General features: G+C 44.5%; 1 protein-coding gene across 1 annotated transcript in view; it reads right to left on the reverse strand.

The window, feature by feature from the left end:
• RPS6KA5 (ribosomal protein S6 kinase A5) overlaps positions 1 to 22,878 on the reverse strand; it is a 194,305-nt gene that overhangs the window by 64,422 nt on the left and 107,005 nt on the right. Inside the window, exon 8 of the mRNA XM_077819264.1 lies at positions 4,739 to 4,889. Coding sequence (XP_077675390.1) covers positions 4,739 to 4,889 — 151 coding nt within the window. The remainder of the gene's footprint in view (positions 1 to 4,738; positions 4,890 to 22,878) is intronic.

Here is a 22,878-nt window from a genome sequence, read left to right on the forward strand (position 1 = left end):
TGGGAGTAGAAGCCTTCCCTCTGAATGCTCAAGGTGTGACACTGGGAGATCAGGTACCAGCTCATGCAAAAGCCCCTAGGGCTCAAGTGTACACTGACACATATATAGCTGGAAACCAGTCTGGCTCACCCTGTGTGTTAGTAGAGTTAAAATAAGTATTAGATTTATAAAAATGTGTTTAGACTTTATGAAATGCTTGTGAGTTGCTGCATGCACTAATCCAACTTATAATAGCTATAGCCCATGTTATAAAAGTAGTATTCAAACGTTTGCTCTGAAACTCTAAACCTCCCCAGTAAAGAGAGATGCATTACCAAGTGTGAAATACTAGTTCTCCACAAGAGGTATCTGTGATAAGTTCAGCCACAGAAACTCCCTCAAGACTGTCAACTAGATGTGTTGGGATACCACTGAGAACAAACCCCCCTGCCAGAGAAGGCTTCCCTCGACTCCCATCTTGCTGAGTTACACATTTCAGTCAGCTACAGCACAAACCAAGAGGTTGGGCCATGCCCCCCTGCAGTGTACAGAAACTAAGATTCACTTAGCCCAGAGGTTTCTCAGTTAACAGGGATGTTCCCAGCACCCAGTATTCAGTCTTTCTGGGAGCCTAAACCCCCAAATGAATCCATTTTATTCTGTATAAAGCTTATACAGGGTAAACTCAAATTATCTACCCTCTATAACACTGATAGAGAGATATGCACAGCTGTTTAATACCTGGGGGAGCAATTACTTACTCTGGGTTAATTAATAAGCAAAAGTGATTTTATTAAATATAAAAAGTAGGATTTAAGTGGTTCCAAGTAATAACAGACGGAACAAAGTAAGTTACCAAGCAAAATAAAACAAAACACACAAGTCTAAGCCTAATACAGTACGAAACTGAATATAGATAAATGTCACCCTCAGAGATGTCCCAATAAGCTTCTTTCACAGACTAGACTCCCTCCTAGTCTGGGCTCAATCCTCTTCAGACCAAGGTTGTGGCTTATGGCCTGGGTACAGCAATCACGCATATGCCTGTAGTTACAGATCTTTGTTCCAGTTTCTTTCAGGCATCTCTTTGGGGTGGAGAGTTCATCTCTTGAGCCAGCTGAAGACAAAATGGAGAGGCTTCCAGGGCCTTTTATATTCTCTCTCTTGTGGGCGGAAACCATTTGTTCTTCTGTGCAAAGTCACAGCAACAAGATGGAGTTTGTAGCTACCTGGGCAAGTCACATTTCCAGCAATGATTCACCTTTTTGCAGGCTAATGCCATTGTTTACATATTAGTTTGAACGTTCCCAGAAAAGCTCAGATGTGGACTGGCATCTCCCAAAGTCCATTGTCAGTTAAGTGTTTCTTGATTGGGCACTTACTGAGAATAGTCCTTTCTCAAGAAGTTGACCAAGTGCGTCACTGATGCTACTTATAATGGATGGACACCAGCTTGGTGGTTCTCTAGAGGAGCCTGGCAACATGCGATTGCCTCTTATGGACTCTTCCCTGGACTGACTGTCCATGTCCCACTGGGCCATCTTTGGAAGGGTGGGTTGTATTCTGGTAAAGATGGTCTGCTGCAATCACCTGAGAAAGGTGAAAACGCAACGTCTTCTTCAGTAGGTGAGGAATAGCCCTCCAAGTGAGTCCTGTATGGTTAGGTCTATGGCTGGTTTTTACAGACTGTGAGATGGACCTGGCCTCTCAGAGTCTGTCTAAGATCAGGGACTCCGCTACTAGTCTCACCACTAAGTTCGCCGGTGCCAACAAGTACATCAGTGCTAATGAGCCCATGTGTGCTGGTAAAGAACGCTCACTTGATTTCTTCAGCATTGTGATGCTTGGTATCAGGCCCGCCGACAGAAATTCCAGGCCCCAGGGCCAGAGCCATCCCTGGGGGGGAGGGAAGGGGAGGGGGTCTGCCCATGCTGGCCAATCGCGCCAGCCCGCGGGCCTCGGAGCAGGGGCTTGGAGCAGGCACACGTGCGCGCGTGCCTAGGAGCCCTGGGTCCCACCCGGGCGATTTAAAAGGACACAGGGCTCATGGCAGCGGCCCCCAGGACCTTTAATATCACCCGGGCCCCTGGGCAATTGCCCCTTTTGTGCCCCCATGTCAGCGGGCTTGCTTGGTATCCCATTTTGGCATCCGTTTCCTTGGTGCCAGGTTGTCTAGTACTGCTGAACAGTGCCAGTGCAGGGTCAGCTGCTTGAGTGGTACTGGGGAAAGTGCAATGCTTATTCTGGGAAGCGACCATTGGTGCTGTTTTTGCCTTTGCACTTAGGCAAGATTCAGTCTTAAGCCTCTGATGAGTTGAAACCTAAGGAGAGGACTTCTTCCTCTTAGATGAGGAGGGAGATCAGCACTTTCCCTGGTCTCTATCATGGAGCTCCTTGTTGCCTATCCTGTGTCAAAGCTGAATCTGCTGAAAAGCAAGATTTGTAAGTGTCCTTCAAGCTCAGTGTGACATTAAGGCTCATAGGAGCACTGGAGGAGTAGGACTGGCCAGGAGGATGTGGTCTCTCAGAGAGTTTGCCTGGGTCCAGCAATGCTCCCAGGGGCACTAGAGAAGTGAGAATGGCCACGAGGATGTGGTCTCACAGCGGGCTTGCCTGGGTATTACAACATTTTGTCACAGTCTCAAGGAGATGTATCTTCATCTGCCATATCTAGCTTTCAGGGTGCAATCTGAGAAAGTCTTGCACACCAAACAACATTCAGACAGCTGCCCCTCAACTAAGTATGGAAGGCAGTTTGCATGACCATAGCTGATGGGCATTGCTGTCACACAGGAGGGACAGATCTTGATTCTTGGACATCAGTCTTTGGTCATTTTGGCCTCAGGTATGGGGTGGGGATGGGAATGTAACCCTGTAATGAGCGTGGGGGAGGGAGAGAAGGGAGGGGACAGAAACCCTATCAATGTTTCGACAGGCAACTTCTATCTAAATTTCTTTCTTTTTTTAAAAAGAACAAATGGATGAGCTGACAACTGCTGAATAGGAAGTAGAACAACAATAACTAATACATTTCTTGCAGGTTGAAGAGACATGGGCACGATAGGGTTCAGTCTCACAGCCATGAGTGGCAGGAAGGAATTGAGGCTGTTGAGACCAGTCCATCCCTTATACCCTCCTGGTGGTCACACGGCTCTCAGGACACAGGCACAGCCCTAAAGGACACTCCTATTCAAAAAGGATGGGATCTTGTGTGCATGAAGTGTATGCATACCAAAAATGGAATCTGTGTACAATTGCTTAAAGACGAAGAAAAGGTTTGCTCTAACTTATGTTTAATTTCCTTAAAAGAACATACCTACTGTTTAGGCACAAACTGTTTCCTATAACATGAGTGAAAACAAGCCACAAAATTCTAAATAGTGTTTCATTTTTTAAAATCACTCTCTCTCCATTTCTAATAAAAAAAATAGACAATAGTCACAATTTTATAAGTTAGATCAGAAAAAAAAACTCAATGTTTTGTCTTTCCTTACCTATGGCAACACTTAACAACTAACTTTTACACAGAAATCTGTGACAGATTCATACCTGACAATTCTTGAACGAAAACATATTGTCAGAACTAGAGGCCATGATTGCAGTTCTTAACAGAAAATTGCTGTTAAGTCCTGCTCCATTCAATACTTGTGTAATGGAATATGCAACACTCTCAGCAGAAAAATGTATCTTCAAACACGAACACCGAAGAATGAAAAGCAGACGATGATTTCATAAAATTATTTGTCAGTGCCTTTTTATCCTGCACAGTATGAAAAAAGGAAATTCAAAGGAATAAGAAGGAACTGGATGTTTTAAATGACTGTAATGTTGGATGTACTGAAAGTCAAGATAGAGCTTTTAAGGAAAATTTAAATAATACTTTCCCAAACTAACTTGTGCCATTAGTCCCTGATTTTCCTCAGCACTAAAATTTATCCCTATTTAAAAAGGAATGCATCCGATGAAGTGAGCTATAGCTCACGAAAGCTTATGCTCAAATAAATTGGTTAGTCTCTAAGGTGCCACAAGTACTCCTTTTCTTTTTGCGAATACAGACTAACACGGCTGCTACTCTGAAACCTGTTAAAAAGAACAGTTAATTTTAAAGGAATAACTGACAATTCAAATTTGGTTTAAAATTGAGATTTTCTAAAAATAATTTTTTTATTATGTTTAAGATTAAAAAGAATGTTTCCAGGTTTTTGTTTTTTTAATCCCAATGGAAACAGCTATATAGCTGTTTTTACACAAACACATTCTCTTTCAATATTTGCAACCCAAACACAAATGCACTGAAGTCTGAAACTGACTAAATATAAAATGTATTAATCCAGTTTCCATTTCAATTATCCAAGCTAAGAAAAATGTAAAAAACAGACAGCATAAATAGTGAAAAGTAAAATGATTTAAAACAGTCTTTCATTTTTAATAGTTTAAGGTATTAGGAGCAAAGAAATTTGATTAGTTTACAACACTGCAAGCTGTGTCCCTTTGTTTTATTTAACAATAGTATTTAAAAAACTGAAGTAAACATAAAGGTATTGATTCAATAAAGCACTTCAGCATGTGCATACATTTAAGCACATGAGCACTCTTTTTGACTTCAATGCAACTATTCATACAGTTAAAGTTATGCAGGTTCTACACTATATTGCTGAATCAGGACTCATGATAGAAAAATTGGAACTGGTTTGATTCAGATTTCCAAAGGAGGTGAAGGGACAGAAGAATAATTTAGGAAGAATTTTATTTCTTTCACCTGGAAGAAGGGATGTTGTCTGATTTCACCAGCACCACCTGGACCACAGCCCAGCCTTTTCTTGGGATCTTTCACCAAAAGACGCTGAATTACATCTTTAGCTAAAGCACTCATTTCTTGGGGATATGGAGGTTCACTTTTTAATATTCTCCTGTAGAAAAAATGTTAATTACTTAACATTTCATTACGGTATTAAAACAAAAGACAACTGCTATGCATACATTGGATAGTTCTACAATAAGAAATGTACAGATTCTTGTCACTCTTTTCACATACAGTGTTCTTGTATGTGAGCTTATTTCATTTGTTCTCTGTGCAATACACTATACACTAACCTGGACAATATGACCTTAGGAGTAACTAGCTTGGGAAGAAATATGAAAGCCAATGAATGCAATAAAACTCCTCAGATGGACTACCTGATCAAATTACTGGTGAAGACATCTTTCAAGTCAAAAACTCATCTGGCCAAAGTAGTAATAATGATTAAAGTTGTTTTTAAAACAAAAGAGGATGTCTGGGGAATGACAATTATAGGCTCAAATTGGAGACAAAAAGTTTTCCAGGAAAGGACTACAGCACAAAAAAAACCAGTTACCTACCTTTTGTAATTTGTTCTTTGAGATGTGTTGCTCATGTCCATTCCATTCTAAGTGTGTGTGTGTGTCCACACGCACAGTTGTCAGAATTTTTTGCCTTAGTGGTATCTGTCAGGCCAGCTGTGGTGCCCTCTGGAGTGCCATGCTCATGTGCCAGTATATGAGGTGCCGCCGGCCCTAGGCTTTTAAGGCAACTCCAACAGAGGTGTAGGAGAGTGGGTAATGGAATGGACATGAGCAAAACATCTTGAAGAGCAACAGTTACAAAAGGTAAATAACAGTCTTTTCTTCCTCGAGTGCTTGCTCATGTCAGTTCCATTCTAGGTGACTCACAAGCATTATCCCGGGAGGTGGACTCAGAGTTCACGGGCGTGGAGCTTCCAACACTTCTCTACCGAAGCCAGCACTGTCCTGGGTTTACTGGGTGATTGCACAGTGGGATGTAAACGTGTGGGTGGCCAACCAGGTAGTGGCCCTGCAGATATCTTGAATCAGCACCTGGGCCAGGAAGGTTGCCGATGAGGCTTGTGCCTTGGTTGAATGGGCAGTTACAATCACCGGCGGTGGCACTTTCACCTGTTTGTAGCAAAACCGGATGCAGGCAGTCCACCTGGGGAGTTCCCCACCTCCGGAAGATCACGCTGACCACCTCCGGATGGAGTGACCACTCGTGGCAAGATGAAGTCTTGTTGAGGTGATCTACCAACACGTTCTTGGCCCTGGGGAGGTGTTCGGTCACTAGACAAATGGCATGCTACACACAGAAGTCCGTCCCCCCCGAGGGAGCTCCTTGGCAAAGGGCTGATGACAGGGCTCTGCCTTGTTTGTTGATGTAAAACATCACATTGGTGTTATCCATCAGGATCTTTACCACCCTGCCCCTCAGATGAGGCAGGAAAGCCTAGCAGACCAAGTGAACCACTCTGAGCTCTCTGACGTTTAAGTAGAAGGAGCGATCATCTCGCAACCAACAACCTTGCATGTTAAGATTGCCCAGGTTTGCTCCGCACCCCAGGTCTAAGGCATTAGAGACCAGGGTCACCGACAGGGAGAGGAACGCAAAGGGGAATCCCTCCAACACCGATCCAGGGACCCACCACCATTTCAGTGACAACAGTACGTTGTCCAGCACCCTGACCACACAGTCTAGCTCATCCTGTTGCGGATGTAGACCAACGCCAGCTATGCTTGCAGGGGGTCTGAGATGGAGCCGTGCGTGCTGTACCATGTAAGTACAGGCTGCCATGTGGCCTAAAAATCTCGAGCACTTGTGAGTGGTGGTAAGAGTGTTGGCCCTCACATGCAAGATCAGGCTGGCCATTGCTTGGAAATGGGCGTCTGGGATGAAAACTCTGGCCCAAGTGGAGTTGAGGACCGCCCCTGTAAATTATAGCCGTTGCACCAGTATCAGAGTCTATTTCTTTTATTAACAGACCCAGATCAAGACAGGAGGAACGTACCAGATCGAGGCTCCCCTGCACGTGATCCCGTGATCTTCCCTACAACCTTGATGAACCAATCATTGAGGTACGGATAAACCTGAACACCTTGACGCCTCAGGTAAGCAGCCTCTGGTGCCATGCACTTTGTGAACACTCTTGGGCCGATGAGAGTCCAAAGGGTAGCACATGAATTGGAAATGGCACTGGCCCACCACAAAATGGAGAACCATCCGTGCCCTTGGAAAATGGAGATATGAAGGTATGCGTCCTTCAAGCCGAGGGTGTCTGCCAGTATCCTGGATCCAGGGTGGGGATGATGGATGCCAGGGAGACCATGCAAAACTTCAACTTCTTGAAATATTTGTTGAAGCATCGCAGGTCCAGAATCGGTCTTAGGCCCTTTTTCCTTTTGGGAGAAGATTGGAAAGATTGGGAGAAGAACCCTTTTCCCCTCATTTACCGAGGACCACCTCTGCTGCCCCCAGCTGCAGGAGGTTTTCCACCTCCTTAACAAGGAGTTCCTCTTGGAAGAGGAATGGGGTAAGAGTGGGGGTGGCTGAGAACTGCAGGGTGTAGCCCAAAGATGATATACTGAGCACCCAATGGTCTGAGGTTATTTGTGACCATGCCGACCAGAAGGTAAACAGGTGGTTGAGGAAGGAGTAGGAACGTGGATCCTGGGATCTGAATGAGGCATTGTCCTCAAGCACAGCATCAAAACGACTGCCTCTCAGCCCCTGGGTGTCTCAAAAGGCCGGGCAGGCAGGTGAGAGGACAAGGGGCAACACCCTCCCCCCACCCCTCGTCTTTCCTCCTGTAGGCACCGTGCCAAGGAGACCCTCAGGACCTAGGAGGTGGCTGGAACTGCTTTCTCACCAGTTGCAGAGTTTGGAGGCCCAGTGAGTGCAGAGTGACTTGGGAGTCTTGCATCTGTTAGCTCTGAGAAGAGCCCTGTGCCCTCACACGGAAGCCCTGGATGGAGGACTGCATTTCCTGGGACAGACCCGAGGATTGTAACCGGGAGCTGTGCCTCATCACCACTGCCCAGGCAACAACTCTGGCTGCTGAGTCTGCAGCGTCCCTGGCCATCTGAAGGGAGCCCCTTGCCACCGCCTTGCTCTCCTCCAGGATCATGGCAAACTCTTGGCGGAGGTCCTGTAGGAGGGCCTCTTTAAACTTGTTAAGGGAGTCCCACAGATTAGTTATACCTCCCCAAAAAAGCCTGGTTCTTGGACGCCCAAAACTGTAGACTGGACGTTGCATACATTTTTCTGCCAAAAATGTCCTGTCTCTTGGCATCTATATTTTTAGGTGTGGTGCTAACCTGACCCTGCTTGTCCCTTTTGGTGGCTGCTGATACAACCAGCGACCCAGAGGGTGGGTGGCTATAGAGGTACTCAAACCCTTCGCAGGGACATAATACTTTTTTTCTGCCCATTTGGAAGTTGGCAGAATACATGAGGGGGTTTGCAACAGCGCCGTAGCAATCTTGAGAACCTCTTCATGGACTGGCAGCGCAATCCGTTCCGGGGCTGCAGCCAATAGCACGTCAAAGAGAGTGTCCAACTGGTCTGCCAGCTCCTCAACTTCCAGATTTAGGTTGGAAGCCACCCTTTCTGAGGAGGGCCTGGTGCTCCTTAAAGTCTTTAGGAAGGCTGGTATGGGAAGGACCCACCACCATGGCTCCCTAGGTGTCGACACCTGCTCTCTTAGCCCTGTGTTGGAGTCCGCACCGTGCTCCGAGCCTGCCGTTGATGAAGCAGGAGGTGGCTTGTCTGAAGCAGCCAGGTTGGAGTGGTGCAAATATGGCACCGGGATCAAGGGTTCCAATAAGGCCCTTTAGCTGGCCACTGGGCCCAGCTGCCACACAGCTGCTATGGGTGCCATACTGGTCTCCGGAGCTGAAGGAGATCGGTGCTTCCTTGATGAAGGGCTGAACTCTGGTTCTGACTCAGACCAGTCACCTTCCAGGAACCAGGGTGAAGCCATGGAGGTTTGTGTCTGGCGGCTTACTTTCAGTGCGAGGGATGGTGGGGACCAAAGTCTTTCCAATGAGCAGTGCCGGGGCAACAGAGACCGGTGCCATGGTGGCAAGCGGTCCCACTCCAGTGGTGACTGACACATTGAGGGTCATCTTGGGGGGTCTATGCTGGGGTGTTTGCTGGCAAGAAGCTGGCCATTGCTGGGAATACAGAGACCAGTGCCTTGAATTGGGCTATCTACACTGTGTTCAAGACGACCGTGAACACAGAGACGGGGAACTATGAGCCTGCTTTGGGGACCGGTGGCACTCCACTGCCCTTTGGGGTGGCCGCATGCATAGCTTGGCCTTGGGTTGCGGGTCCTTAGCTACATCTGATGTCGGGCACGGTGTAGGTGGCACCGGAAGGTGCATCAGGTCCCTAGCCACCTGGAAGGCCTCAGGCGCTGAAGGCACTAGTAGGTGCCAAGGTCCCCTGCCGCTCCGAGGAGTTGGAGGCAGATCCTGGGTGGGCAGGAGGTCCGACCAGAGCAGCACCCCCTTGCAGCTCCAGGGCAGGTGCATGGCCTGAACTGGGTCCTTTGCACAAAACCCCCTTCCCCTCCTTGGTCAGTGCTGATGAGCCGTGTTGTTTCTTTTGCTGCTTCTTGGACACTGGCAAGGGGGAAATGGTGCCGGCGGAGAGCTCCACATCGACACAGAGGTGCTGGGTGCAGAATCAGAGTGGGAGAGCTCCAATGCCGGGCGAAGTGCGGCCCTCAGTGAGGAGGGCCTTTAAGCAGATGTCCCGCTCTTTCTGAGTCCCAGGACGAAAGGTTTTTTTTTTTCTTTTTTTTGGGTTTTTTTTTTTTTTTTTTTTTTTTTTTTTTACAAATTCTGCACTTCTCCTTTATGAGCGACTCTCCCAAGCACTTCAAGCAGCTGCTGTGGGAGTCACTAACAGGCACAGGCCTGTCGCAGGACGAAATGGGCATGCTTTTGCCTCGGGGCAAAGTCCCTGCTGGGACTCTAACTAAACACACACTTAAAACTTAATGACTAACTATTTGACAACTATGTACAAAGATGACAGTTAATAGGCTGTAAGAACCGCTATCACACTTGCAAAGCAAGAGGAAGGTGATCCAACCAACCATTACAGGCAGGAAGAGGGAACGGAGAGGGCGTAGGGCTGGTGGCACCTCCTATACCAGTGCACAATTGCAGCACTCCAGAGGGCACCACAGCCAGCCCTACAGATACTGCGAAGGCAAAAAATTCTGACAACTGGGCACATGGGCATGCACACACCTAGAATGGAATCAACATGAGCCAGAACTCAAAGAAGAATTTGGTTTCAGGCAAGATACAGGCATAACACAATATGTGATAAGGGAATTGCTCCCTATTGACCTTTTAACTTTTCCGCTAAATTACCTCAAGAGCAGATATTGTATAACTAGCACTGGTCAAAACACAGAATTTCCATTTCGCAGAAAACACTGATGTTTTCAGAGGGGGTAAAAAAAGCTAGTTCCAAATCAAACCAAAATGTCAAAATATCAAAAATTCCTGTAAAATGACATGTCCAAATTTTTTTTGTTTCAGGTCAATTGAAATACTTAGTTTTGATAAACATAAAAATGCTTGATTTTGACATTTTATAATATTTTATTTATTTTACAAATTGGTGTTGACATTGGTATGCTAATTGGAAAAAGTGGTATTCTAATTGGTGGTTTGGTAACTAATACTTGGTTTACTCCACGAGCATTCTAACTAGTCGTTTGTAATTGGTATTATAACTGTTAATTGGTTTAATAACTGGTAATTGTAGTATTGAAGTTGGTATAATAAAAATATAATATAAAATATAAAAATAAAATAATGATCTGGTGGAGCATCTTCCCCAATGTTAAGTGACTGCATGTGTTTATATATGAAAGAGAGTACGCCTGTGCATATTTTTATATATCACACATGAATATATATATTCAGATTACATATTGTATACATTCACATTAACACTTGGTTTGAATGTTCTGCCATCTGTTCCATTCATTTGTGAAACAAGGTGGGTGAGGTAATATTTTTTCTTGGACAAGCTCGTCTCTCTCAGCAACAGAAGTTGGCCCAATAAAAGGTATTACCTCACCACATTATTTCTCTAATATCCTGGGACCAACAGCTACAATAACTCTTAATTTTGACCTGTGAAGATTGTTACTGAAGCATCAGATTGCTTATTAGATGAAGGGTAGTGAATACAAAGGGTTAAGTTTCCTCAAAATTTAGAGGATGACAGATTAAATACGTGAACAGCTGCAGAGGACATTAATGTCAGCATTGAAGAACATCTCTAGAGCCACTGAATCTAATCCAGGAGTCAGAGGGAAAGAAAGCACAGTCCTAAAATGAAGGGACTGAAGTCTGAAGGGTCATTATGATCCAGAGATTGAGTATGACTCCACTACTGTTGAGAACAATGAATAATGGACAACTAGGTATTAAAATATTAAAACAAAAAGTACCACACGAGAAAATTGTTAAGAACGAACAATCATACATAAAAAGAAATTCTACTATGTTCCTGCAGGAAACAACTTGATTAGAATTGATTTTTTAAAAAACTGTTTTTTCACATTCGCTTGGAGGTCAGGCCTGCTAGCTGTGAATTTGGTTGCTTCTTACTGGAGAAGACTAGTTGGGATGAAAATTTATTCCCCAGATTGTAATTTTCCCCAAATCGATTGGGGTCGCACTTTAATTTTGGTTTTCTTGTTATTAATCCAACTTCCGCTGCACCAAGCAAAATGAGCAGAAAAGTCTATTTCAGGCTGTATATTGGAGAATATACTATGCAAATTCCAACGTAAATGGAACCTCAATTTTGCCATCAAACATTAGGAACAAACATTTTCCATCTTTGTTACATTATTCTATAAAGTTTGGGTTTTTCAAAAAACAAATGTGTGTTTAAATTATGAAAAAATATGAAAAATGAAAAGAAAAATAAATTAAAAAAAGAAAGGAGGGGACGAGATAGTGCCATCAGATAGGGAAAGAGAAATTTGGGAAAGAAAACTTTCGGGAAATGCAGAACTAAGTTCATGCAGAAATGTGCAGGAAGGAGCAGGTATCCATGTCTGAAACTAGGAGACAGAATGATGGGGACCAGACCCCCTTGGAGAGGAAATTAGGGAGGTGAGAGGTATCAGTATGGACAGAACATTAGTTTAGTGTGGGGCGGAGCACCTATAAAAAATAATGGAAGGAGATGGAGCACCCACAAGAGAGTGGAATGGAGGAACAGAGAGAATGGGTGTAAAGGACCAGGGGTAAGTGAGTATTGAGGGAATGAGATTTGAAGATACCAGAGCCATTCAATTACAGTGAGTAAAGCGTTAGGGTGAATTATAATGACAGAGAACAGGTTTCAGAGTAGCAGCCGTGTTAGTCTGTATTCGCAAAAAGAAAAGGAGTACTTGTGGCAGCTTAGAGACTAACAAATTTATTTGAGCATAAGTTTTCATGAGCTACAGCTCACTTCATTGGATGCATCCGATGCTGTAGCTCACGAAAGCTTGTGCTCAAATAAATTTGTTAGTCTCTAAGGTGCCATAAGTACTCCTTTTCTTTTTGCGAATGACAGAGAAGTGTAAAATGGCATGATGTTCTTTGAGTATGCAGTGCAGTACAGATTTGATTTTCGTTTCCATATAGTATGTGTGCCGTTTGTGTGCGTGTGATTAATTGGGGCTAAGGCGTGTTAGCTGGGTTTGCAGATGGTTGCAGTTTTTTTATATATTTTAGAACATTTTGAAAGATGTATTGTGTTTTTGACAGATATGGTTGCTTTACTTTGTAATTTTAAATAGTTTGAACATACAGAAGCATGTGGGAAATGAATGATTTATGTAGGCTGAGGTTTATCATTTGAATTTTAAAATACTTCTTTTTTCTTAAAACAAACCATTACCACAAAAAACTAGGAAATCATCATACAAAAATTACCTTCAAAGAAAATTAAGGTTGCGAAGTGAAGCACTTAAAAGTTTGGAAATGAAAATTAATTGGGGTGGGGGGTGGTAAAATCAAAGTTCTTCCATTCAGCGATTTAAAACATGCTGTGGGGTCTAGCATACCACCCACTCATGATTATTGGCAACATCACCTATCTTGGCTGAGTTGTCAATAATATGAACAGCATCAAGAAAGAACTTGAAGCCCACACTGAAAAACCATCATCAGTTATGGGACACCTTGTTAAGAATGTTTCTCGCAAACTGAACACACTGATAATTAGAGAGACGAAGCTGAGGATATGTAGTGCTTCGGTGGTCAGCATTCTGACATATGAGACTGACACACGTCCCCTCACTACCAAGATTGAAAAGAAGTTGGATATCATTCAGATGAAGCATCTCTGAATGATTAAAAAATCAAATGATATGTATGTAAGTGAAATTAAGAGATCAGTTTTCAAACTAAAACAGGGACACACTCTCAAACAGTCACACAACGCTTTCTAAGGTGGTATTGTTATCTGCTCCAAATGCTTACCAACTTCCCTGTGAGAATCATCTTTGACTTTGACCCAATGCAAGCAGGACGTAAAAGACCTCACAGAAGTCCTAAAACGTGATGGTTGGATGGCACAGCAGACACCTGTCCCTCACATACATCCTACCCCATAACATGCCATATTTGGCTCAGGATGGAACATATATATTTTTTCATTTTCCACTTAGGTGATTCCCAGAAATGGTCCCATGGTGGTGGGAACTTGGAAATAATTTGAACAAGGATCAAAGAATAGGTGTTTCCAAAGTTAGAGGTCTGCTTTGGACCCTTCAAAAATGACATAGTGCTGCACACACATGTCACTGGACTACAATGTTGTTGTTCTGCATATGTCCATAATGGGAATACTACCAAGGAAGGTGACCTGGGCCACCTGGGCCCTTGTAGACTAAGCAATAATTCTCCAGTGGTGCAACATTTGCAAGATTGTAATAAGTCCAGTGACAGACCAAGACTAGTGGGGTACAGGAGTCTGGTAGAAGGCAAAAATACTGGTCACTGGATGAATAGTTTTCTGTTCCCTGAGTGACCGGAGCAGGGGCTGCTCCAGAGCAATCAGGAATCTGCTAGAACCAATTAAGACAGGCAAGCTAATCAAGACACCTGGAGCCAATTAAGAACTTTCTACAATCAATTATGGCAGGCAGGCTATTCAGAACACCTGAATTAAAAAGGACCTCCCATCAGTTAGTAGGGGGGCGCGTAAGGAGCTGGGAGTGAGAGGACGTGCTGCTGGAGGACTGAGGAGTACAAGCATTATCAGACATCAGGAGGAAGGTCCTGTGGTGAAGATAAACAAGGTGTTGGGAGGAGGCCATGGGGAAGTAGCCCAGGGAGTTGTAGCTGTCACGCAGCTATTACAGGAGGCACTCTAGACAGCTGCAATCCACAGGGCCCTGGGCTGGAACACGGAGTAGAGGGCGGGCCCGGGTTCTCCCCAAACCTCCCAACTCCTCAGACACAGGAGGAGTTGACCCGGACTGTGGGTTTCACCAGAGGGGAGGTCTCTGGGCTGTTACCCGACCTACATGGTGGATCAGCAAAGACTTCAGGGATTGTTCTTCTCTTTTTCCCCATGCTGGCCAGTGATGAGGTTATCTGAGTGAACGGCAGATTTGAGCCATGAAAGTGGCTAAACTGAGAGCTGCCATGAATCTCTGAGGCAAGCAAATCTGCCAATAAGCACAGGACCCACCAAGGTAGAGGAAGAACTTTGTCACAGCTGGTGTGAAGGGTGGGATATTGGTATGCTACAGTGTGGCGGAAGAAGGAGGGTGCTAAAAAAAAAAAAAAGGAGCAGGTTTATATTTTTTTTTTACTACAATGGAAGACATAGTGCGGGCACTGATACAAGCCACAGCTGCCCAGCAGGAGGCTACCCGTGTCCAGTCAGCCGCCCAACAAGAGGCAGTAAGGCTGCAGCATGAGACTAATCACTTGCTGATGGACCAGGCCGCTCATGACCGTGCTATGTTACGGGAACTAGCAAACCAAGTGAAGGCCCTTACAGAGATGAACCATGGACATGATGAGACGCGGATCATACGGGCCAGCAATTGCCTGCAGAAAATGATGGGGGAGGATGACAGAGGCATACCACCTAGCCTTTGAGAGGACAGCCCGACAGGAGGCTTGGCCTCGAGATCAGTAGTCTGGCATCCTTGCCCCATTCCTGTGTGGGGAGTCCCAGAAGGCCTACTATGATCTGTCTGAAGAGACTGTGGCAGACTACCCCCAGCTGAAAGCAGAGATCCTGGCCAGATCTGGAGTAACGACCGCAGTGCGGGCCCATCAGCATCACAAGAGGTGGTATCAGGAAAACAAAACCCTGCGGTCCCAATTATATGACCTCATCCATCTCGCACGAAAGTGGTTGCGAACTGAGTCCCGGAGTCCAGAAGAGATGCAAGAGGTTCTGGTCATCGTCCAATATATGAGGGGACTACCGCCAGACCTTCACGCCTGGATAAACCAGAATGAACCCGCCACTTACGACGAGGTTGTCACACTGGTAGAGAGGCGAAGGACGGCGAGGGAGCTGACCCGACCAGTTAAGAAAGAGGCACCCCGGGTTAAACTAGCAGCACCAAGCCCTAGAGCTCAGATGACTGGGCCATGAGGTGGGCCCAGGTGGAAAAAGAGAGAGGCTGAAGGCCCACCAGAAGCCACAAAGAGTCGGAACATGGAGTGGGAAAAGGATTGTGATGTTAGATTGCCCAAATCAAGAGACTGGGGAATGGCTAGGGCCCCATACAGATGTTACATCTGCGGGGAATGTGGACACATAGCTGCACCGTGCCCCAATGCCGAGAAGCCTATGCAGTGTAACCTGGGGAACTGGGCAGACCCATGCTCCCTAATCCACCTTGTGGGGGGGTCTCACTAACCCCACATATATACACCAGACCAGTGAAACTAAATGGGGTAGAGACCACAGCATTGGTTGATTTGGGGCGTGCTATCACGCTTATCTCAGGGAAGCTCATGAAGCATAGTCAGCTGCTGCAGGCTAAACGTACGGGGATAACATGCGTCCATGGGACAGTTAGTTATTACCCCACCATCCCAGTAAAAATCGAGACCCAAGGGAACACTACTAAGGTAGCAGCAGCTGTAGTCCCTAAACTCCAGTACCCGGTGCTCATAGGGAGGAACTTCCCAGGGTTTGGAGACTTGCTCCCAGTAGGGGGATTGGAGAAAGAGGGGAACCCTGAAATTAGTGAGGCATCCACAGTAGACTGTCAACCCCCAATCTTCTCTGAAATATCCCCAGATTTGTTCTCCACTCCCAGATAGGGTAGAAAGATGAAAAGGGAAAGAAGGGCAGCTAAGGCCTTGAGAAGCCAAATACTGACCCAAAGCCAGAGGGTTGCTCTCGTAGGTAGGCGGACCCGATCAGCTGAAAAGGAGGCCGCCCAGGAGGAAGAAGCACCCGAGTCTGACCCCCCCACTCCAACTCCTCCGAACCAGTAGAGGCAACAGAGACTGGTCCCCTAGATCTCAGGCAGTTTAGTCCCGGGAGAGGAAATTTTGGACGGGACCAGGCTGAAGACCCAAGTTACAACAACATTAGGAAAGAGGTGACTGAAATAGATGGGGTCCCTGTGGAAGGGAAAACCCAGGGACCAGGACCCTACTTCATAATGAAGAAGGATCTCTTGTACCGGGTTGCACCAGTACAGGGGCAGAAGGTACAACAGATTCTAGTACCTCAAAAACACCAAAACGCTCTATTAAGTCTTGCCCATAGTCATCTTTTTGGGGTTAGAGAAGACTTTGGCACGAGTCCTATGACGATTCTTCTGGCCTGGAGTACATGAAGAAGTGCGTAGGTACTGTGCGTCCTGCCCAGAGTGTCAGCTGCACAGTCCCCATCCCAACTTGAGGGCACCTTTGGTATCCCTACCAATCATAGAGGTCCCGTTTGAGCGAATAGCCATGGACCTAGTAGGACCCCTAGAGAAGACTACCCAGGACCACCAATATATACTTGTCATTCTGGACTATGCTACACAGTACCCAGAAGCTGTCCTCTTGCGGAATACAGCCTCTAAAACAATAGCCAAAGAGCTAGTGGGGATCTTTGCCCGAGTGGGGCTACCAAAGTAGATACTAACAGACCAAGGAACCCCATTTAAGTCAAAGCTAATGAGGGACTTATGTGACCTACTCCACATACACACCCTGAGGACTTTGGTCTATCATCCACAGACCAATGGGCTGGTAGAAAGGTTTAACCGAACCCTGAAGGCTATGATAAGGAAGATGGTAAGTCAAGACAGGAAGGATTGGGACACTCTACTACCATACCTTATGTTTGCCATCCAGGAGGTACCTCAGGCCTCAACTGGGTTTTCTCCCTTTGAGCTATTATATGGGCACAACCCCCACAGCATCTTGGACATAGCCAAGGAAATTTGGGAGGAGAAGCCCAATGAGGGGAAGAATGTAACTGAGCATGTGTTACAAATGAGGGACCAGATGGCGTGGATCACTCCCATTGTGCAGGAACACCTAGAGAAGGTGTAAGAGGCCCAACAAGCTCAGTACAATCACCAAGTCAAAGTTTGGAAGTTCCAGCACGGAGACCAAGTAATGGTGCTGGTACCTACAACAGAGAGCAAACTTTTGGCCCAATGGCAAGGACCTAAAGAAATACTTAAACCCATAGGGGAGGTAAATTACAAGGTGCGACAACCAGGACACCGGAAACAAGAGCAAATATATCATGTCAACCTTCTGAAACCCAGACATGCACAAAAGGCATGCACAGCTGTCCAAAAAAACCTACCCCAGGAAAACAAGCCCTCCGAACAGGTGAGGGTGTCTCCCAATTTAATGCCATGAATGAGGTGAGGTGTCTGAGATGATCTTCCAGAACCAAGATGTGTTCTCATCAAAACTGGGTCGAACAACCGAAACATACCAACACATCATCACGAACCCTGGGGCCAGAGTAACAATGAGGCCCTACTGGATGCCAGCGGCCAAAAGGGAAGAAATAAAAGTGGAAGTAAAAAAAAATGCTGGAGGGGATCATTGAAGAATCCTGCAGTCAGTGGTCCCACCCAATTGTGTTAATGCCCAAACCTGATGGCACCACAAGGTTTTGCAATGACTTCCAGCGACTAAACGAGGTATCCCAGTTCGACTCGTACCCCCATACCTCACATAGATAAACTAGTGGACCGTCTGGGCAATGCCTGGTACTTGACTACCTTAGACTTGACAAAGGGGTACTGGCAGATTCCCCTTGCAGAAGATGCACAGAAAAAGACTGCATTCTCTACACCAGAAGGACTTTTCCAATATACTGTCCTCCCTTTTGGACTACATGGGGCCCCAGCTACCTTCCAGAGCCTCACGAACAAGCTATTATGCCCCCATAATCATTATGCTGCTGCCTACCTAGATGATGTGGTCATTCATACCCCAGACTGGGAAACCCACCTAGAGAAGGTGGAGGCAGTCCTTGATACCTTCAGGTGAGCTGGCCTTACAGCAAACCCTGCCAAGTGCGCCAGAGGGTTTACAGAGGCCAAATATCTTGGCTACATTGTGGGAAAAGATCTGGTAAAACCCCAACTGAATAAGTTAGAGACCATCCAAAATTGGCCTTGTCCAAGTCGCAAGAAACAAGTCCGGGCATTCCTAGGTGTGGTGGGGTATTACCGACAATTTATCCCCCATTTTGCCACAAGGGCAAGCCCTCTGACAGACCTAGCGAAGGCCCGTGGATCTGATCTGGTGAGATGGTCTGACGCAGCAGAGAGAGCGTTCACAGACCTACAGACTGCCCTCTGCAGTAACCCCATACTGATAGCCCCAGATTTCACCACGGAATATATTCTGCAGACGGATGCATCAGAAGTAGGGTTGTGGGCTATCCTATCACAGATGGTTGGTGAGGAGGAACACCCAGTTCTCTACCTCAGTAGGATACTCCTTTCGAGGGAACAAAAATATGCAGTGGTGGAGAGTGTGTGCCTGGCTGTAAAATGGGTCCTAATACATGAAGGGATCCAGTGAGAGATCCTCTGACAGTAGCTGCTTGTCCTCTCATTCTCTCATAATAAGATGCAAACGGTGTCTCAGAAGATCTAAAGGCTTTAGATCTGTCAATATAGAATGAGAGGGCTCTGCAGACATAGAATGTATGTAGTCTCTCTTCATTCTTAGGGCTGTGCAGTTTAGGAAAGAAAATCAGTAGATGAATCACCTGATTTGGATGGAATTGTGATACTACCTCCAATACAAATTTCGGATGAAGCCATAAGAGACTTCATCCTTATAGAAAATTGTATACAGGGACCCATCATCAAAGCTTGTAACTCTCCTAGTGGATATTATCTACTAAAAAATGCTGTTTTACTAGACATGGAGAGCAGGAGGTTAAAGCTTAAAAAGTGATCTCATGAAACCTGACAGAACCAGATTAAGGTCCCAATGGGAAACAGGTGCTTTCAGCAGTGGGTAAAACTAATTACAACTTTCATGAATCTCTAGCCCATAGGTTCAGAAAATATAAACTAGTCTTGAATAGGTCGGTGAAAGGCAGAGATGGCTGCCAGATGAACTTTTAAGGAACTCATATTCAGGCCTGACATTCAGTTCTAGAGGGTAATCTAAAATGACCTGAATCTGCAATGTAGATGGAGACACTTGGCAATGGTGTATCCAAATGGGAAACCTCTTCCACTTCATCAAGTTAGCAGATCTACAGGAATGCTTCCTTTTATGAATTAAATATTTTTAAATACTTCACAGCATATTTTCTCTGTAGCTGTTAGCCACTCAGCATCCACGCCATGAGGTGGAGGTGCTGAAATTGGAGTGCACCACCTTTCTGTGATCCTGTAATATTATGTCCTGGAGGACAAGAAACAGGAATGGAGATTGGATCAACAAAATATGCAGGTCTATGTACCAGTACTGTCTCAGTGAGGCCAAGGCTATGAGAATCATCCAGGCATGCTCTTGTTTTGGCTTCAGGTAGGGTAGGGGCAATCCCAGTTGGCGTTGCCAGAGGTCTACAAACAGAAGTCTTTGCTAGTACTAAGGACAACTTCAGTACTGAAATGAATACCAGTACTCTTGAAAGTGGATCACCCAGCTAAGAGGAGGAGTGGGGAGTCTGGGCAGTAGGACTTCATTAGGCCTCTTGTCACTATATATGCTTGCAGCATCAGTGACAGAGATACGATCAGTACCCAAATGAAACACGGAAGACATTGGCAGTGGTGGAGCAGGGAGGATCCTCAGTGTCAGACTCCAAGGTTAAAAGAAACCATTGTGATCATCTAGATTGACCTCCTGTATAACAGGCCATAGAACTTTCCCAAAACACTTCCCAGAGCAGCTTTTAGAAAAGTATCTAATCATGATTTTAAAATTGCCAGTGATAGAGAATCCACCACAACCCTTGCTAAATTACCTCAACAATTAATTACCCTCACTGTTAATAAAAATGTATGCCTTATTTTCAGTCTGAATTTGTCTAGCTTCAACTTCTAATCATTGGATCATTTTATACCTATCTCTGCTAGACTGAAGAGGCAATTATTAAATATTTGTTCCCCCTATAGATACTAATAGACTAATCAAGTTACTCCTTAATCTTCTCTTTGTTAAAATAATAGATTGAGCCCTTTGAGTCTATCACTATAAGCATGTTTTTCAATCATTTAGTCATTCTCATGACTCTTCTCTGAACCATCTCCAATTTATCAACATCATTCTTGAACTGCTGGCAACAGAACTAGACACAGTATTCCAGCACCAGTGCCAAATACAGAGGTAAAATATTCTCCCTGTTCCTACTTGTGATTCCTGTTTATGCATCCCAGGATTGCATCAGTTCTTTTATCCACATCATCACACTGGGAGCTCATGTTCATCTGATTATCCATCACGAACCCCCATGTCTTTTTCTGAGTCACTGCTTCCCAGGATAGATTCTCCCATCCTGAAAGTATGTCTTACATTCTTTGTTCCTAGATGCATACCCTGATATTTAGCTATATGAAAATGCATATTGTTTGCTTTTGCCTAGTTTACTAAGGAAACCAGATAGTTCTGCATCAGTGACCTGTCCTCTTCATTATTTACCACTCCCCAAAATTTGTGTCATCTGCAAGTTTTATCAATGATGATTTTATGTTTTCTTTCAGATCGTTGATAAAAATGTTTAAGAGTGCAGGGCCAAAACTGATCCATGTGGGACTCCACTGGAAACACACCTCCTATCAAAAACCTATAATTATGTAACTACCACGTAAACTAAACTAATTACAGTAAAACCTGCCAGGAGTGATCACTCATGGGAGTTAGCAAAAGTGGTTGCTTGTAAGTGGTCTCTCTTCAAAGGTTTGCTATAAAATGGGTACTTTTATGATGTGAAGAAAGGCTACTATTGTTACCGATGTTTCAGGTTTAATTTTAATTGCCTTTTAAATGAACATTACATACAGTACAGTACTGTACTTAAAATCTCTTGGTGGGTTTATTAATACAGTAGTTAATCAAAAGAGGAACTTTAGTACACTCATGCAAGTGCTTATTTCCTAGACTGAAGCCAAAAGAAATTTTTTACAATCACCTGTGTTATCAAAAAGTCCTGGTTTCAATCTACAGTAGTCTATATTTATTTGAAAAAGTCACTTATTCTTGTCTGCCTCTGTGACAACAGCTGCATGTTTACCATTTCTTCTGTGTTGAACAGCTCTAAAAGTCGGTTATTGTCCTTTTGAATGGCAAATGCTTTCATGTCTTTAATCATTTTCTTGGCTTCAAGCACAGAAATGATTCTTCCCAGGAGTTCAGAATCACAAGTGCTATCCCCTTCATCATCATCCGTAGCAGTTTTTTTGTTACTGTGTGAGTCGTCACATGGCTTAAAATTTTCTTAGAGTTTTGCAGCAGGCTGTAACCAATCTGTGACTCTTCAGTTGTTGCAAGGTTCTCATCAATCTGGCACTTCTTCTCAATTGGCACACCAAAAAGACTTTGCGACATGTTAACTACCACAAGAGGGTAGTTCATCTTCTGGATGAATGTCTTCATTTGATGAATTGGCAGTTTACTTGGCCATGGTGAATCTGCATTTAGTGAAGCATTTTTTGATGGTGCTTGGCTCAATCTGACTCCAGTGTACTGCATCAAAGAGTGAAACCATTTTCAAAAGCACTGGACCCAATAAAGTTACGTCAGATTTCATTTTCCTGAAGAATAATTTGAATTTTCATTTTCCAAAATTTCAGTTTTAAGGTTTGAATAACCCCAGCATTCATAGGCTGTAACATGGAAGTGCTGTCTGGGGGAAAAGCAGCAGAATTTAATGTTTGTGAGTTTAACATTGGGGTGGCATGGGGCATTATTCACAAACAGAATTTTATGTCCCTATAGTAGCAATTTGTGGTCAAATCATTGTAATCATTTTTCAAAAAGCTCCAAGTTCATCCATGCTTTTTTGTTGATTTCATATTCCATGGGCAACTCCTTGATATTCAATTTGCCAAAGCATCGTGGCCATTGGGATTTACCGATCATTATAGGCTTTTCTTTATCTCCATTCATGTTGGTGCATAAAGCAAGGGCGATTCTTTCCTTTAAACTTTTCCCATTTGAACATTGCTTGCCGTTGACATAGAGGTTTTGCTGATGCTGCTATCTTTAAAAAACAGTCTAGTTTCATATATATTGTAGATTTCAGATGGTTGATAATCCCATAGGAGTTCAGGTAACTTTTGTTTCCAATCTGAAACTGAATCTTGGTTAATGTCTCCACTCTCACCGCATGCTGTACCAAAGACAAGATTGTGCCTCCTCTTAAACAATTCAAGCCAGCCATTGCTAGCTTTAAATTCCCTATTTTCCAACTATGCGAATTTCATGCCTTGCACTTTTAAAAGTGGACTAGAGACATTTACATGACAAGCAACAGTGGATTTAAACCACTCATAAAAGTGAGAAAATTGACTTATTTGTTTCCAGTTTTGGCATATTTAATTTTTGTTGAAGAATTTGCATTTGACTCATAAGCAGCAAGGATTTCTA

This window comes from Eretmochelys imbricata, chromosome 6 (assembly GCF_965152235.1).
Source record: "Eretmochelys imbricata isolate rEreImb1 chromosome 6, rEreImb1.hap1, whole genome shotgun sequence".
Classification (NCBI taxonomy): domain Eukaryota; kingdom Metazoa; phylum Chordata; order Testudines; family Cheloniidae; genus Eretmochelys; species Eretmochelys imbricata.